The 18708-nt window shown below is 44.4% G+C and overlaps 1 protein-coding gene across 1 annotated transcript in view; it reads right to left on the bottom strand.

Annotated features, from left to right (window-relative positions):
- Positions 1-18708, bottom strand: part of STAB2 (stabilin 2) — a 175307-nt gene that overhangs the window by 46270 nt on the left and 110329 nt on the right. The window contains exons 36-43 of the mRNA XM_040407847.1: positions 13539-13595; positions 13334-13429; positions 12749-12944; positions 11612-11707; positions 7805-7850; positions 4600-4676; positions 3792-3917; positions 3540-3613 (exon numbers count right to left, since the gene is read on the bottom strand). Coding sequence (XP_040263781.1) covers positions 3540-3613; positions 3792-3917; positions 4600-4676; positions 7805-7850; positions 11612-11707; positions 12749-12944; positions 13334-13429; positions 13539-13595 — 768 coding nt within the window. The remainder of the gene's footprint in view (positions 1-3539; positions 3614-3791; positions 3918-4599; positions 4677-7804; positions 7851-11611; positions 11708-12748; positions 12945-13333; positions 13430-13538; positions 13596-18708) is intronic.

Here is an 18708-nt window from a genome sequence, read left to right as displayed (position 1 = left end):
AGTGATCAGTGGCGGCTAGCCTTCCCTGTATGAGTGTGCATCAGGGGCGTAGCTAACGGCTCATGGGCCCTGGTGCAAGAGTTCAGCTTGGGCCCCCCTTCCCTCAGTGCGTTGTGTGTCTTCTTATGTGGCACAAGGTCTTTGGGCTCCTGGGCTCGGTAACGACTGCTACCTCTGCACCCCCTATAGCTACGCCCATGGTGTGCATACAATCTTAGATGTCAATCACTGAATCACTCTGCCCACTGGACTCCTAAGGCCAGAATGAGCATGAATTAAAATGAATGAACTACAGGTTATACTAAATCTTTTTCTATAAAACGATATATAAAGCTGCTCAGCTCCTCCTGTTCTATAATGTGATATCCACAGATAGGACTGAAAGCTCAATGTGACAGGTTCCCTTAAAGGGGCTGGCCACCTTCTGGTTACTGTTGATCAATGTGTTTGTTAGATAATTACATGGCACTTACTAATATAGCCTCTGTTGAAATTCAGCACCATTTTCTATATTTTCATGTGATATGCCCCCTTGTTTATCAAGTCTTTTGTGCTGTCCACACAGAGGTCTTGTCCATAAAATGGCTGCTGATGGAGGGTCATGTGACCAGGCAAATCGCCTCCATGTGATGTGTCTTCCATTCAGACACACAGCACTTGCACTAAACTCCCAACAGAAAAAGTGCACTTGGCAGGTGCAGTGTGTTTGAATGGAGGACACATCACATGGAGGGGATTTGCCTGGTCACATGAACCTCCATCAGCAGCTATTTTATGGACAAGACCTCTGTGTGGACAGGACAAAAGACTTGATAAACAAGGGGGCGTATCACATGAAATATAGAAAATGGTGCAGAATTTCAACAAAGACTATATTGTTAAGTGCCATATAGTCATCATACAAACACATTGGTTAACAGTAACCAGAAAAAAGTGAACTGGGCCAGCATGATTTTGGATTCTTGCAGACGGATGTCTACAGAAAAGAAACATCGGTCAATGCACTTTTGCATGCTTCTTCTTCCCATCCTCGACAAACGATCAGAGCTATATCTATTGTCCAGTTTATTAGGATAAGAAGGATCTGTTCAACAACTGAAGATTTTGAACGCCAGGCGAACATTCCGAGGAGACGTTTCTTAGAAAGAGGTTACAGTAAAAAATCAAATCAAGAATGCTTACAACCGAGCCAAATATACACCATGTGAAAACCTGATGTGCCCACACCCAAAAAAAAAACACCTACCGACAACACGATAAGACATATTACCAACTACCACTCACAATGGCAACATATGCGAAAAACCTTGGAAAGGTTCTGGCCAATTTTAAAAGCAGATCCAACTTTGGACAAAATTTTACCATCATATCCATCTATAGTGGCCAGACGTGCCAAGAGTTTGGGTGACCACTTGGTTAAATATTACTACTCCCCTATAAAACCAGAGGGAATTTTTGGCTTGAAAGGACCAGAGTGGGGCTGTATCCCTCGCGGGAAATGTATTGCATGTCCAAATATTTTGAGAGCAACGTACCGTATTACCCACCATATTTCCTGTACGACCACAGCCGTTGTGTACTATGCCACCTGTCCCTGTCCCAAAATTTACATCGGTCTAACGACCAGAGAATTGAAAGTGCGTGTGAGGGAACAAGTACGAGACATTGACAAATCAAAAAGTGCTGAGGATTCAATGTTTTTAAAACCCATTCCGAAACACTTTCAATTACATCATGATAGCAACTTCTCTTTATTGAAGGTTCGAGGAATTGACTGCGGGGATCTTGGCATGCGTGTTGGTAACACCTCAAAACGCCTTGCTCAATGCGAAACCAAATGGATATGGACATTGAACACAATGCCACAAGGCCTCAACGATGTTCTGACTTTCGTTCCCTTTCTATAATTTTATTTTTTTTTAAATTATTTTCCCTTTCTGTATTTGTTAAGTGGTTCTCCTCTCCCTATTTTCCTTAATTTATTCTATTTTCCTACCGATCTGCTGCCATTGGATACCGCTTTTTGGACATCTGTCCTGTTGGATTACAACATCTGATGAGGCGCTATTGGAGCACTTCACTATGCTATTTGACATTTTTTGTTTCTATGTAGCGGTGGTATGCACGGTATGCACTTCTAACATACACATATTATTTATTGTACTTTATGGTGCTTTGTGTAAATAATAATTTTTTACTCTCATCATCTAATTAAATTGTTTGAGTATTTTTATGTTAATTTATAGTTTTAGCACCTGCTTCTAGTAGCGGGTGCACAATTTAGATTATGTACTTTATGTTACACACACCACCCCTTTGAGCGTGCCTCACGTTAATAATAAAAATAATTATTTATTCACTTTACCCCAGTTCACACTTAAGCGTTTTTCTTTTTTAACTTCACAGGTTCTTTCACTTCTATTTCACTCTTCACCATACATACATGAGATCTTCTTTTTCTTTCTTTGCCAGTATTTTTTATTCGCTCATTTAATACACCGATATATTTAGTATTCTGATTCATGTTTTTTTATTTTTTCTATGCACTTATTTGCTGCGGTGCGCTGCGGGCTGCGGGACTGACCATCATGGCCGATGCGGCACCTCTACCTACATGACTTTGTGTTGTCATGTCTCCAGGCAACGGGAGGTGCATGTGCCGACCCACGTGACTGGCCATCCCGTGGTGCGGCGCCCGGCCTCCCTGTTCTTCCAAGCAAGCGGGAGGCGTGTGCGCTGACCCACGTGACTGGCCAACACGTGGTGCGGCGCCCGACCTCTCTTTTACTTGTTGATGGGCATATGGGGGCGGACGCTCGCCCTCATGACTGGCCATCACGTGGTGCGGCGTTCGTTCCCTTTTCTGTTCCCCATATCCACCAACTATGTGGCTCTATGAATTTGGAGCGTTCCTCCTTTTCGTTATTTAGCATCTGCCCATTAAATCAGTCATTATGGGGGGCGGAGCCCACCACAGCAATCCTATTACCGTACATCACATGTCCCTGTCCTCTCACACACCGGTTATGTGTTACCATTAATTTGAGTATCTGGCTTTTGATTGGTAGGTTACTGTTTAAATGACTCTTACCACTGGGGAGAACCACGCCCCCTGACGCGCGTTGGGGAGTGTGATCCTCCGGGTGGTGACAGCATTATTACATTTGATTCCTTACATTTGATTCCTGCTTTATAGGTTGTACGTTTATTGTACAGTACTTAGTACTTTACAAACTATGTAGTATCTAGACCTTTGCAGGCTCTTCTTATATGTGCTCACCTTGTACTAATTAGCTTTTGCATACCCTGTCTGCCGGGAGGTATCACACATTTTGTGTGTGTTTTGTCACCTCTTTGTTTTTATATTTAAGTTTATTTCTATTTTTGTATATATTGCAATTTTAGACTCTTTTTTTGCTCCGCTGTAGGTTTAGCTCACACAAAGCAGCCTCTATGATAGGTATACCCTTGGATCCTCTATATATTTTACATCTGGTAATAATATGATAAAGAAGTAGACAATGCCTGGCACACTTTACCTTGTTCGGACCAATTTTAGTACACTCAGCAAATTGATCACAACCACCATTATTCACAGCACATGGATCAATCTCTGTAGAAAAAGAACAACATAGACACTGAAACAGCATAAAGCCGAATATTTTTTTATCAACATGTTAACATAATGAATGGTATTTTACACATTGCTGTATGTATACATTCATGCTTGTATGTTTTCTTCTGACTTCAACAAGAGTGGCTTAATATATTCCAAAAATTAGAATACATACCTAGACATACTATCCCATCTCCAGTGTAACCTGCATTGCAGACACATATCCGGTTTCCAGGCTTAGTTTTTTGACATTCTGCATTTGCCGAACAGCCCCCATTGCTTACTGCGCAGGCATCGATACCTGAAATGCGTTACACAATAAAAGATGTTACACAGATAATATTAAAGGAAATTTTTGATAAAAATAGTAATTGCCCTTTGTAAACGCGCAAAGGTTGTTCTTCATCTATGTAGCACATTAAATCATTATTTCTGGGAAGCAGATTGCCCAGTGTGAATAGCGATCTGCTGCCCAGAAACTGTGAATCTGTACGGGGACAAGTGATCCCTCGCAGTAGTGATCACTCATCCTAAACAGTGGAGGTGATTGCTTCATGTAAATGCAGCTCTGACCTCTGCTCACAAACAGGTAATTATCAGGAATGAATGGTTCATTCCAGATAATTGCCTGGTCAGTCAGCCTATATAAAGGGGTCTATAAGCCTCATTCAGATGGGCATATTTTTGGTCTATATGCTATCTGTGTGTGCAATGGACTGCGCACAATGTCTTTTGACCCTACAGCCCACTGGTTCGTATAGAGATACTTGCAGAATGCATTATTTTTGCCCATTTTCCATCTGAGACTTATTCATTCAAGTGTACACGTGCGCAAAAAAAATGGACGCACATGGATACTAAACAGACATTAATATTTTTGCAGAAGAAAATCAGAAGAGTCGTCTGAAACAGGCTTTATATATAGTAAACATCATGGGGAAAGTGATGAATACAATGATGGCAGTCATTTATGTGGATATTACCTGTGCAGATTGTGCCATTTCCTTCAAATCCAGAAGCGCACTGGCAGTAAGCGGTGCCATCTTCTTTCACCAGACAACTGAGGAACAGATATTGAATCAATGTCCCAGCAGATCAGTGCTCGAGTTACGCTATTACATGCTATATTAGCACATTGTTTCTGTGACACCCTAACCTGCATTCTTTTGATCCCTTACCCCAGTGACACCCAACCAATGGATTGGAACTCCCAACTGTGTGGCTCAGGATAGGACCCTACGTTATTGCCATATGGCTGAAGTATGGTGTCCACAATAGTGCAGACAATCTTAATATCTGAACAGTGGCAATTTGGATGGTATAGTACCTACTTTCTATTGTGTACCGACATTTTAAGACACTATTTTTAGGCTGCCATACTGAAATTATATCTTACATGATTTCATAATCTGTGTTTGTTAGTACAATATATATAGCCAGCCTTTCTATCAGGGTTCTGGTGTTCTGACAGCAAGAATACTATAGTCTGCAGTGCTACTCTTGACGTCAAAGGGACACTGAAGTCCTGAAAGAAATTTGACGATTTGTAAACCATGGCTTTTATATAAAACTGCCACATGTATAATATTGCTCCAAGTTAGGGTCCATTCACACGTCCGTTTTTTCTTTCCTGATCTGTTCCGTTTTTTCAGGAACAGATCAGGACCAGATCTGGACCCATTCATTTTCAATGGGTCCTGGAAAAAATCGGACAGCACAATGTGTGCTGTCCGTTTCCGTTGTTCCGTTCCGCATGTCCGTTTAAATATAAAACATGTCCTATTCTTGTCCTGAAAAATCGGATCCTGGACCAATACAAAGTCAATAGATCCGCAAAAAACGGAAGACATTCGTATGTCATTACGTATGTCATCCGTTTTATGCGGATTCCGTTCCTGGAAATTAGGCTTCCTCCCCAGTATTAAATGTGCCCCCCTCCCTCTATATTCATTGGTGGCCAGTGCGGCAGTGCGGATTCCCAGTAAGTTTTCTACAGATCTGATTTTTCACTTCGTGAAAAACTCAGATCCGACAGTATATTCTAACAGAGGCGTTCCCATGGTGATGGGGATGCTTCTAGTTAGAATATACTGAGAACGGTGTACATGACTGCCCCCTGCTGCCTGGCAGCACCCGATCTCTTACAGGGGGCTGTGATCTGCACAATTAACCCCTCAGGTGCTGCGCCTGAGGGGTTAATTGTGCATATCATAGCCCCCTTTAAGAGATCAGGGGCTGCCAGGCAGCAGGGGGCAGACCCCCCTCCCTCCCCAGTATTAAATGTGCCCAGTGGGGCCTCACCTCTCCCCCCCCCATCATCGGTGGCAGTGCGGATTCCCAGTATTAATAAATGTGCCCAGTGCGGTCTCACCTCTCCCCCCCCCCCCCATCATCGGTGGCAGTGCGGATTCCCAGTAATAATAAATGTGCCCAGTGCGGTCTCACCTCTCCCCCCCCCCCCCCATCATCGGTGGCAGTGCGGATTCCCAGTAATAATAAATGTGCCCAGTGCGGCCTCACCTCTCCCCCCCCATCATCGGTGGCAGTGCGGATTCCCAGTAATAATAAATGTGCCCAGTGCGGCCTCACCTCTCCCCCCCCCATCATTGGTGGCAGTGCGGATTCCCAGTATTAATAAATGTGCCCAGTGCGGTCTCACCTCTTCCCCCCCCCCCCCATCATTGGTGGCAGCGGAGAGTACCGATCGGAGTCCCAGTTTAAATCGCTGGGGCTCCGATCGGTTACCATGGCAGCAAAGACGCTATTGCAGTCTTGGCTGCCATGGTTACTTAGCAATAAATACAAGCATTATACTTACCTGCGACTGCGAGCTGCGATGTGTGTCCGGCCGGGAGCTCCTCCTACTTGTAAGTGAAAGGTCTGTGCGGCGCATTGCCTATAGACCTGTCACTTACCAGTAGGAGGAGCTCCCGGCCGGACACACATCGCAGCTCGCAGTCGCAGGTAAGTATAATGCTTGTATTTATTGCTAAGTAACCATGGCAGCCAAGACTGCAATAGCGTCTTTGCTGCCATGGTAACCGATCGGAGCCCCAGCGATTTAAACTGGGACTCCGATCGGTACTCTCCGCTGCCACCAATGATGGGGGGGGGGGGAAAGAGGTGAGACCGCACTGGGCACATTTATTATTACTGGGAATCCGCACTGCCACCGATGATGGGGGGGGGGAGAGGTGAGACCGCACTGGGCACATTTATTAATACTGGGAATCCGCACTGCCACCGATGATGGGGGGGGGGGAGAGGTGAGACCGCACTGGGCACATTTATTAATACTAGGAATCCGCACTGGCCACCGATGATGGGGGGGGGGGGAGAGGTGAGGCCGCACTGGGCACATTTAATACTGGGGAGGGAGGGGGGTCTGCCCCCTCCTGCCTGGCAGCACCTGATCTCTCACAGGGGGCTATGATTCGCACAATAATTGTGCGGATCACAGCCCCCTGTAAGAGATCGGGTGCTGCCAGGCAGCAGGGGGCAGTCATGGACACCGTTCTCAGTATATTCTAACTAGAAGCGTCCCCATCACCATGGGAACGCCTCTGTGTTAGAATATACTGTCGGATTTGAGTTTTCACATGTTTCCGTTTTTTGCGGATCCGCAAAAAACGGATGACATACGGAAACATTTTCAGGAACAACGGATCCGCAAAAAACGGACCGAAAATCGGGATGTAGAAAAAAACGGACGTGTGAATGTAGCCTTAAAAGGATTTTCTGAGATTTTAATACTGATGACCTATCCTCTGGATAGGTCATCAGTATCTGAATGGTGGGGATCCAGCAACCATGACCCCCACCAATCAGCTGTTTCAGGAGGCAGCGGCACTCCTGTGAGCGCCATGGCCTTCTCACCGCATTTCCTAGGTCAGTGATGACACTTTCATCCGTCACGTGACCTAGGTGTAGCTCAGCCCTATAGAAGTTAATGGTGCTGAGCTTGATACCAAGCACACCCACTATACAATGGACAGCTCTGTGCTTGGTATGCAGAGAGAAGGCAGTGTCACTCACAGGAGTGCCAGTGCCTTCTCAAACAGAGGATCGGCGGGGGTCCCGGGTGTCAGACTCCACCAAAGGTCATCAGTATTAAAATCTCAGAAAACCCTTTTAATACTGACATTCATTCATAACACATTTTACAATCGGAAAACAAGAAGTACATACTTTGCACTAGTGTGGCAGTTTTTATTGCATTTATCTTCTGTGATTGCTGGAAAAAAAGGAAATAATAAAATTTTATACAATACATCCATTTCATGTTATTATATGTAAAGAATATGTCCAATTAAAGCTTCACCGTCTCTATCTCTTCCCTGCACTCATGGCCGGGATCAGTGCAGGGAGAAAACAAATAAGGTAGTGTGAGAGCATGGGGATGGAGAGCATGGGGACAAAGAGCATGGGAATAGAAAGCATGGGGATAGAGAGCATGGGGACAGAGAGCATGGGGACAGAGAGCATGGGGATAGAGAGCATGGGGATGGAGAGCATGGGGATAGAGAGCATGGGAATAGAAAGCATGGGGATAGAGAGCATGGGGACAAAGAGCATGGGGACAAAGAGCATGGGGACAGAGAGCATGGGGACAAAGAGCATGGGGATAGAGAGGATGGGGACAGAGAGCATGGGAATAGAGAGCATGGGGACAGAGAGCATGGAGATAGAGAGCATGGGGACAGAGAGCATGGGGACAGAGAGCATGGGGATAGAGAGCATGGGAATAGAGAGCATGGGGATAGAGAGCAGTCTGTGAGGGGACACATAAGGAGCAGTCTGTGTGGAGGAGGATCTGTCTATGAGAGAGGATTATGTAGTCTGTGTAACAGAGGGGGGCACGAAGAACAGTCTGTTTGAAAGAGATAAGGGACCATTAGGAGCTGTCTATGTGAGAGAGGGGAGCATGAGGAGCAGTCTGTAAAGGAGAGGGGGGACCATAGAAGTGAGCAGTTTGTGTAAGAAAGATGAGGAACCATGGAACCACTCTGTGGGGGGCAGGCATGGGGAGCACTTTGTATAACAGAGGGGGCATGGATAGCAGTCTGTGAGAGAGGGGACTATTGTCAGTCCATTCTCAGCCTTCCTGCTCCAGGGAAAAAGGTGAAACCTGGAAGGGTGAGGATTCACTGGAAACCAGGGATGCAGCAATAGTCCATTTTTCTGCACTATACCACCAAGGATACAACATTCACCGCTTCTCTGCTCTAGACTACCAGGGATACTGGCATTAACCTCTTTACAGCCATTACACCCAGAGGCTCTGCTCTTTGCAACTACTGCGCCCTCTCCACTTTGACTGACAGGACCAGGTAGTGAAAACATCACAACGCATAGCCCTGTCAATCACAGTAGAGAGAGTGCATCAGTCGCAGAAGAAGAGGAGCCTATAGGTGTAATGGTAACAACAACTCCCCTGTTGCTCCTAGAGCCTAATTAGCATATAATAAAACATCATTTTTCTCAGTAATGCGGGCACATATGAAGATGGGACCAACACAGATGTCTTCAGCTGCCAAGTGCACATGTAACAGGTCAGCCAGTGTCATAGGTACAAATCTGCTGACAGATGCCCTTTAATTGCCCAACTTAAAGGAGCAGTGCCCAGGTCCCGAACTTCCCTGTTCATTTTATTGATGGAAGTTAGTTGAACTATTTTTGTCAACGGAAAATAATTGCTAATGTGTCAGTTAACAAGACTAAATGGATTCACTTGACTGAAGATGCCAGTATGAAATGATAGTTGCCAGGCTAATTCTGTGATCAAAGTCAAGGGTAAACACTTTGTCACTCAGCCAAGATACTTATTCAATCACTATTACGCCTATGTTCCCTGAAGCAAAAGATAGATGCTGTGCTATGTGTCTCATTTATAATATTCTGCTATTGAAATAAAGCATGCACACTGTTTAACGCAGTAGTGGTCATCCTAGTTTTTTGACATTTGAACCTTGAATCCAGCCAAGGGATATGCATTTTCGGTGTTGGACTGGCCCAGGATCCTCTGGTGGGCCCCAAAGGTTCAGGAGAAGAAAAAAAAAACATCGGCAGCTGTCTTTGAAGCCAGTAACATACCACTAAGGTCTATCTCTTTAAATCAAAACCTATTAGGCCTCTTTCACACGGGCATTACGGGAAAATGTGCGGGTGCGTTGCGGGAACATGCGCGATTTTTCCGCGCGAGTGCAAAACATTGTAATGCGTTTTGCACACGCGTGAGAAAAATCGCGCATGTTTGGTACCCAAACCCGAACTTCTTCACAGAAGTTCGGGCTTGGGATCGGTGTTCTGTAGATTGTATTATTTTCCCTTATAACATGGTTATAAGGGAAAATAATAGCATTCTGAATACAGAATGCATAGTACAATAGCGCTGGAGGGGTTAAAAAAAAATAATATATTTTTTAACTCACCTTAATCCACTTGCTCGCGCAGCCCGGCATCTCTTCTGTCTTCTTTTTTGCTGTGTGCAGGAAAAGGACCTGTGGTGACGTCACTCCGGTCATCACATGGTCCATCACATGATCCATCACCATGGTAAAAGATCATGTGACGGACCATGTGATGACCGGAGTGACGTCACCACAGGTCCTTTTCCTGCACACAGCAAAAAAGAAGACAGAAGAGAAGCCGGGCTGCGTGATCAAGTGGATTAAGGTGAGTTTAATTATTTTTTATTTTCTTTTAACCCCTCCAGCGCTATTTTACTATGCATTCTGTATTCAGAATGCTATTATTTTCCCTTATAACCATGTTATAAGGGAAAATAATAATGATCGGGTCCCCATCCAGATCGTCTCCTAGCAACCGTGCGTGAAAATCACACCGCATCCGCACTTGCTTGCAGGAGCTTGCGATTTTCACACAACCCCATTCATTTCTATGGGGCCTGCGTTACGTGAAAAACGCACAAAGAGGAGCATTCTGCGATTTTGACGCAACGCACAAGTGATGCGTGAAAATCACCGCTCGTGTGCACAGCCCCATAGAAATGAATGGGTCAGGATTCAGTGCGGGTGCAATGCATTCACCTCACGCATCGCACCCGCGCGGAATACTCGCCCGTGTGAAAGGGGCCTTAGACTTTATTGATGATATGGGGTTTGGGCCCTCAGAATAATTTCCTCTCGTGGGTCCAAGAAACACCTGTTCCACCCTGCACATTTTATTCAAGGTCCCGCTTCCCTGTTTGCAGCAAAGGAGTGGCCAAGCATAGAGGGTACCTCTCCTCAGATCCTAAATAGTCTTATCTTCCTTCACTGTAATGGAAAGTAAACATACCAGTGCAGAGGTAGAAAAAAGAACTCAGGGGCCAAATGGATATGTACTTGTGCCTACAAACCATTATTCTACCATGACTTGTGTATACAGTCCTCCTTCTGATGAACCCTGTTCCATCTGAACCAATACATTATACTTATATTATGTATCGTATCTGACATACATTGTGTTTTGGTTAGAAGCTGGAGACTACCTATCTGACAAAAGAGAAACCCAAACCTACTCCTGGGCATCATATATGCTATTTATTGATGTGATTGACTGATAAAAATGATCCTGTTCTCAGTTTGTGTACTTAAATTTGTTGTCTAGGCTTTTTATATCAGCTTTGACACCCCTCTGATCAGCTGTTACCAGGTAGCCCCGCCTCCATAAATCATTGCCGGAATTGCACAATGCTTCTGGATGGAGCAGGTAACTGCAGCATTATGCCCATTCACTTCAGTAGGAACTGCGCTGCAGTATCCAGCTCCGTCCACTATACAGTGGATGGAGCTGTTTAGTTCTGGCATCAGATCTACTGCAGAACAGTGCATCGGGGAAGGTGTGGGCTGTCGGACTCCCATCAATCACATATTGATGGCCTAAACTGAGGATAAGCTATTAATAATAAAATCCTTGAAACCCCTTTAATAAATGGTCTGCACATCTTGAAGTTAACACAGCAGGGCATTAAAGAGTAAGAGGAGAACTTACCTGTTTCACATTTAACACCTCTCCAGCCAACATCACATTGACAAGTCCCATCTCCAGTTATCCCTTCATTGCATTTTCCATGAACACACGTACATTCTAAACACAAGAGCACGTCTGGTTTTAGCATAAGACACATAAACTGTACACATGCAACACTAGTAAGATACTGATGTCTCTAGTTGCTATGCTTGCCAAATTGTGTGCTAGAGGTCTAAAGTAATTCTACACGAATTATAAAAGTGTTTGTACTCTTGGTCTCACACACTCCCTAGTGGTTATCGCACACCCTAAATAGACCAAGAGAGAGGGGTGGAGCAGCAATGTCATGTATGAAGAAGGCATAGCTAAGGAGCAAGTATATTGGGTAAATAACTATGGCTGCTAGTTCTATTGTCAGGGCACACATCTTAAAAAGGAGCATGCAAAACAATTGTTCCAGTGTTGTCTGCTTGGAATTCCCCTCGTCTGCTGATAGATCACCTTGCTTAGGCTCCAAAAAATTAGATTCCATACTGAACAGATTTGCCCACTTCTCTGCTAGATTATCAATACTAATCTGACATATTGAATAGTACAAGCAGAATGATTCTTTTTACTGCACAGTCTGTACATTCCTTTATCTTTCAGATGTGGGAGAAGTCAGTAAGGCAGAGATTCCACAGGATAAGAGAAGACTAGACAAGTGGAAACTGCTCCAAATTTATGTTAAAGGCACATACAGAATGAGAAATTTAACACAGGCTCCTAGACCTGTTAGACTGGGTTCACACAATCTGTTTAATGTATACAACAAAGGTCATATGGATGCCATACAACAGCATCCGTTCACCATAGCGTTCCATTGTAAAGAAAAACATGCAGTAATGTATATGTTAATTTACCAAACTCTGCAGGATGGAAAAGCGTGGTGTGCTACGCTTTTATATCCCCTTTTCACAACATACTGTATACATTAAAAGGATGGCAAAAATGATGTGGACCCAGCCTTAGACACTTTTCTCTGCCTTATCAAACCTCAGCATTAGCTATAAATTTGGAGCATTTTGCAACTCTTCTGAGCCGCCCCTTTTGTAGATAGGTTTGTATGCCTTCTGGTAACAAAAAGTTAATTTTTTATATAAACAATACAATGAGTACCTTGACCACAGCGTATTCCATATTTGCCTTTAACACAGTTTTCACATGCAGTTCCAGTATATCCATCTTCACACTGGCACGCACCAGTGCCATTAACACCATCCATGCATATTCCATTTCCAAAACATGGATTTCCCGCTTTTCCAGGACAGGATAGACATTGCTGACCATAGAATCCTGAGCAACACTCTGGGGTCTGACCAAAAGATAATATGATTAGCATTTCCTATATATTTATAGTGATTCTTACAAGAGAAAATGTATAATATATATATATTTTTTTTACAAATACCAATATATATTTTATCTATCTATCTATCTATCTATCTATCTATCTATCTATCTATCTATCTATCTATCTATCTATCTATCTAGGGAGATTTATCAAAACTGGTGCTAAGGAAAATGACTCATTTGCCGATAGCAACCCTCAGATTCCAACTCAGAACTCTTTTGGAAAATGAAATGACCAATCTAGACTATTTGTTTTGGTCAACTATGGCAGTTTTCATTTGAACCAGTTTTGATAAATCTCCCCCTATGTACACAGTCCCAAGATTAGTTCCATAAAAAACCTACACTTACTATTACACTTTTAACACACTTGGACTGACATCCAATGAAGATGAATCTCTTCCCCATGCTGTATTTTGTGTATATACATGCCTTTATTGCACTGACCTGAAGATAAAAAAATGGTGAAAAGTTAATATTGATGACAAAGAAACTGCGTATAATTACGTGTAGCGAAATGCTCTGCCAGTGAGCCTGACATCTCCTGTATCCTTACCATAGGCTGCATATTTACGTCACAGACCGGCGATAGCGTGCAGTCACCACATTTGCTCTACAAGAAAAATATATCACATTGAATTATACAGGAATTACAACCTCATCTTACATTTCCAAATCTAAATGAGAATTTAAATATTAACGGATAATTTCTTAAGGAATCACTGCGGTTTTTACAAAGTTTGTCATGTGTTGCCAAGAAGACTGATACAGTGAGGAAGATATATCAATCTCGCTGCGCCTGGATTACGTCTTGATTTGCACCAGAATGTCTTTCATGTATGACATACTAAACATAAGACTTTTTTAGACTAATTTAGATGTTAGATTTAGGTCTGCACATACTTTGCGCCTTGTTTTGTTGCATCCCTATACAGTCTTTGATGCCTGTTTTGGAAAAATTTATACAATCTCTAAGGTGGTATATAAAGTGGTGTAAAATCTGTATAAAGCCCTATAGTACATTGTGTGGCAAATAGGGATTTTTGCAGTGTATTGTATCACATCTTACCTTCACCATGTGTAAAACAACATCGCATATTTAGACACATTTAATAATCCAAATTTTAAAGGGAACCTGTCACCTCAAAAATGCATCTACACCCACCAGCAGTACCTCAAAGTAGCCCGCAAGCTTGTTAATGCTGCGTAAGCTAAAAAAACGCAGTTTTATTCTCCATCAGCGCTATAGTGCCGGCCAGGTTGAAGATCAAGAGGGCAGTGGCATCCTTGCTTCAAGTCAAGGTAACCACGCCCCCTAACCGTTCTCTCTTGCCTGAGAGTGACAGCCTGCAGTGCGGCTGCGATTCCCCAAGTCTCGCGCATGCGCATTGCGCCGCTGAAACTCGACTAACAGCGGCAGCAGGAGATGGGATAGCGCTTTACTACAGAGCGCACCGCTCATGCGCGAGACTTGGGGAATCGCGGCCACATTGCAGGCTGTCACTCTCAGACAAGAGGGGACGGTTAGGGGGCATGGTTACCTTGACTTGAAGCAAGGAGGCCGCTGCCCCCTTGACTTTAAGCTGGCCGGCACTATAGCGCTGATGAAGAATAAAACTGCGTTTTTTTTACTTACGCGGCATCCGACAACAGGATGCAATATATGATTATTAACAGGCTGCGGGCTACTATGAGGTACTGCTGGCGGGTGTAGATGCATTTTTAAATTTGGATCAAACTAAAAATGGCATAGGTACAGTACCATAGGCCCATGGTCAGGCTGGTAATCACAGCATCATAAGTCCTGGTGATGCTGTGAGTTTTGGTCAGAGGAGCAGTGTTTGGTCTAGGAAATGCAGCCATCAGCGGTGGATTGGCCATAGACCTTACAGGGAAATTTCCCAGTGGGCCGATGCCCAGGGGGCCGCCTAAGCCCTCCTCACTGCCGGCCAGTGGAAGTTTTTGGGGATGTATTTTGTACTGCTGGCAGTATTTTGTGATGGACTGTATTTGGCTCTCTTGGGGTGGTATAATGTGCCACAATATGGTATTGCTGGCCCTGCCTTCCATCAGTTTGGACCCGACAACAAAATGGGGCCACTTTTAGTATTTTTTCCACTTATCAATACAGGTAGAATTAAAATAACAGATATCACCTATATATACCACAGGATGTGCCATGCACACTAAGGCCCCTTTCACACGGGCAAGATTTCCGCGCGGGTGCAATGCATGAGGTGAACGCATTGCACCCGCACTGAATCCGGACCCATTCATTTCTATGGGGCTGTGCACATCACTTGTACGTTGCGTGAAAAATCGCAGCATGCTCCTCTTTGTGCGTTTTTCACATAACGCAGGCCCCATAGAAATGAATGGGGTTGTGTGAAAATCGCAAGCATCCGCAAGCAAGTGTGGATGCAGTGCGATTTTCACGCACGGTTGCTAGGTGACGATAGGGATGGGGACCCAATCATTATTATTTTCCCTTATAACATGGTTATAAGGAAAAATAATAGCATTCTGAATACAGAATGCATAGTAAAATAGGGCTGGAGGGGTTAAAATATAAATAAAATTTAACTCACCTTAGTCCACTTGTTCGCGCAGCCGGCTTCTCTTCTGTCTTCTTTTGTGAGGAATAGGACCTTTGATGACGTCACTGCGTTCATCACATGGTCCGTCACATGATCAATCACCAAAACTGACTGCAATTGCGTTCCTACTCGCGCGGGTTTGCCGCAATGCATCGGGACACATCCGGACCTAATCCGGACACACTCGTCTGCAAGGGGCCTAAGGCTACTTTCACACTTGTGTTTACATTTTCCCGTTATTGAGATCCGGCAGAGGATCTCAATACCGGATAAAAACGCTTCTGTTTTGCCCCTATTCATTGTCAATGGGAACAAAATGTAACTGTACAGAACGGAATGCTCCAAAATGCCTTCCGTTCCATTTGGTTGCTTTCCCAGACCGGAGAGCAAAGCGCAGCAAGCTGTGGTTTTCTTTCCGTTGTGGGATGCAGAGCAAAATGGATCCGGCATGTCACAGAATGCAAGTAAAAAAAAAAATATTTAAAGAATAGAAAAAATCTTCAATCAGAAAACAGAAACAGATATAAAAGGATATGTGTTGCAATCTGGTTTTAACTGGCAGGGAAACATAGAAACATAGGGCCAGATTTATCATTACTCTGACAGCTCACTCCACTTTCACATATGGCTAAAGTCAGTTTTAGCCAAGTCAGATTTATGATCGGCCTTTTAAGACTGTAATAAATGTGGTTTGACGGTAGCAGTTTATCCGTCAGTAAGCAGCTTTACAAAAGTCGCACATCTTTACGAAAAAGTCGCACGTTTTTATGAAAAAGTCGCATGTTCTATTAAAAAGTCTCATAAGATAAGCATGGTCCTCACTGGAGTGAAATTGCGACTTTTTTGCGACTTTTTAAATAGTCCCAATAGTAAATCTGTCTAGAGATTCATTTACATAAGAAAACACGCCCACTTTCAGAAAACTGGCGAGCATAGTGCAGAGCAGAAAAAAGTCGCAAATTTGTGCGCAGTTTTAGCGTTTGGGACTTTTTTGGGAACTTTTTCACTCCATTATTCTGACCTGAGCTAATGATAAATCTGGCCCATAGAATGTGTCGGCAGATAAGAACCATTTGGCCCATCTAGTCTGCCCAATAAAATGTGGTGACATTCCCTTTCAGATCAAATATGTACGGGGTTAAATACAAATAGCTATCAGGGGCGTACATACAGGGGTCGCAGGGGTCGCAGTTGCGACCGGGCACGGCACTCCAGGAATCCCGGCCGCCTGTGGACCCCTGGCCCCGCCCTGCAGTAGTATTGTGTGTGCTGTGCCTGCCTGTATAATAACCCAGGCGGCCGGCTCGGGGCCCAGTGTTGCGTTTCTGCGCTGCAGAGCCAGGCCTACCCTTCCTTGAGTCTCCTCCCCCCGTCAGTCTCCTCCCCGTGCGGATGTGGCGGTGCGGCGTGCCTCATCATTTCCTGTTAGGCACCGGACATGACGTTTCCCTAGGCTGCGCAGGCGCACAACGACGCCGAGACGCAGCAGGGAGAAGGGAGCGCGCAAAGAAGCAGGTGCCGACCGTCCGGATTGGAACTAGATAAGATTTGTAAAAAAATGTATAAATTGGTCACTGAGTTCAGACTCAGAGTGGGGGCTGACTGGGCAATGCTACTGTCTGTATTGCCTTCATAATATGGTATGGTAAAATACTTAATTGTCCTATCAATGGCTTTTAACTCTGCTATATTGACTGCCCAGTTGGGCTGAAACTACTACACCCAACATGTTCTGGCAGTAATAGTAAATGGATATTGATGCAATTCTGAGCTACTAGTCTATATAGACTAGTAGCTCAGAATTGCACCAATATCCATTTGCTATTACTGCCAGAACATGTTGGGTGTAGTAGTTTCAGCCCAACTGGGCAGTCAGAGGTTGCAGGCTACAGAAATATAGCAGAGTTAGGCTACTTTCACACCTGCGTTAGGTGCGGATCCGTATCTTCACAGACGGATCCGCACCTATAATGTAAACGCTTGTATCCGTTCAGAACGGATCAGTTTGCATTATTCTTTTTAAAAAAAGTCTAAGTCAAAACGGATCCGTCCTGACTTACATTGAAAGTCAATGGGGGACGGATCCGTTTTCAATTGCACCATATTGTGTCAGTGAAAATGGATCCGTCCTCATTGACTTACATTGTAAGTCAGGACGGATCCGTTTGGCTAAGCATCACCAGGCGGACACCAAATGCTGCAAGCAGCGTTTTGGTGTTCGCCTCCAGCGCGGAATAGAGGCGGAACGGAGCCAAACTGATGCATTGTGAACGGATCCTTATCCATTCAGAATGCATTGGGGCTAAACTGATCCGTTCTGAACTGTTTGTGAGATCCCTGAAACGCATCTCACAAGCGGACCCAGAAACGCCAGTGTGAAAATAGCCTAAGGCTACTTTCACACTGGCGTTTTGAATTCCGTTTGTGAGATGCGTTTCAGGGATCTCACAAACAGTTCAGAACGGATCAGTTTAGCCCCAATGCATTCTGAATGGATAAGGATCCGTTCACAATGCATCAGTTTGCCTCCGTTCAGTTTGGCCCAGCCGTTTCAATGTAAGTCAGGACAGATCAGTTTTTACTTAGACTTTTTTTTAAAAGAATAATGCAAACGGATCCGTTGTTAATGGACACAAGCGTTTGCATTATAGGTGCGGATCCGTCTGTGCAGATACCAGACAAATCCGCACCTAACGCAGGTGTGAAAGTAGCCTTAGTTATAAAGCCATTGATAGGCCAATGGAGTATTTTACCATATGAAGGCAAAAGAAATGCATGAAAAAACCAGCTCTGCTACATAATGTAGCAGAGCTGGTTTTATGTGGGAAATGCATTGCTGGTACCTGATGTTGACACCTGCAGTTCTGGGTAAAAGTACATAGTTATGGTTGAGGCCATTTGTTTACGCTGCTCTGCTACATCTGCTTATAAAGGGATAAACAGACTGAGCACATTGGGGTATACCTTCTTGTTCTTGCATTAGTCTTCAGCCTGTGGCTCTCTAGACCTGGTGGAAGTACAAATTTAGGCGGTTTGGGGGTGGAGTGAGGTTGGGGGGGGGGGGGGGGGGGGGGGGGGGGGGCCCCATGGATCAGTTTTGCACCCGGGCCCCATGGATTGTGTGTAGGA

Source organism: Bufo bufo, chromosome 1 (assembly GCF_905171765.1).
Source record: "Bufo bufo chromosome 1, aBufBuf1.1, whole genome shotgun sequence".
Classification (NCBI taxonomy): domain Eukaryota; kingdom Metazoa; phylum Chordata; class Amphibia; order Anura; family Bufonidae; genus Bufo; species Bufo bufo.
The sequence above is the reverse complement of the archived record's forward strand: the minus strand, read 5'-3'. Positions and strand labels throughout refer to the sequence as shown.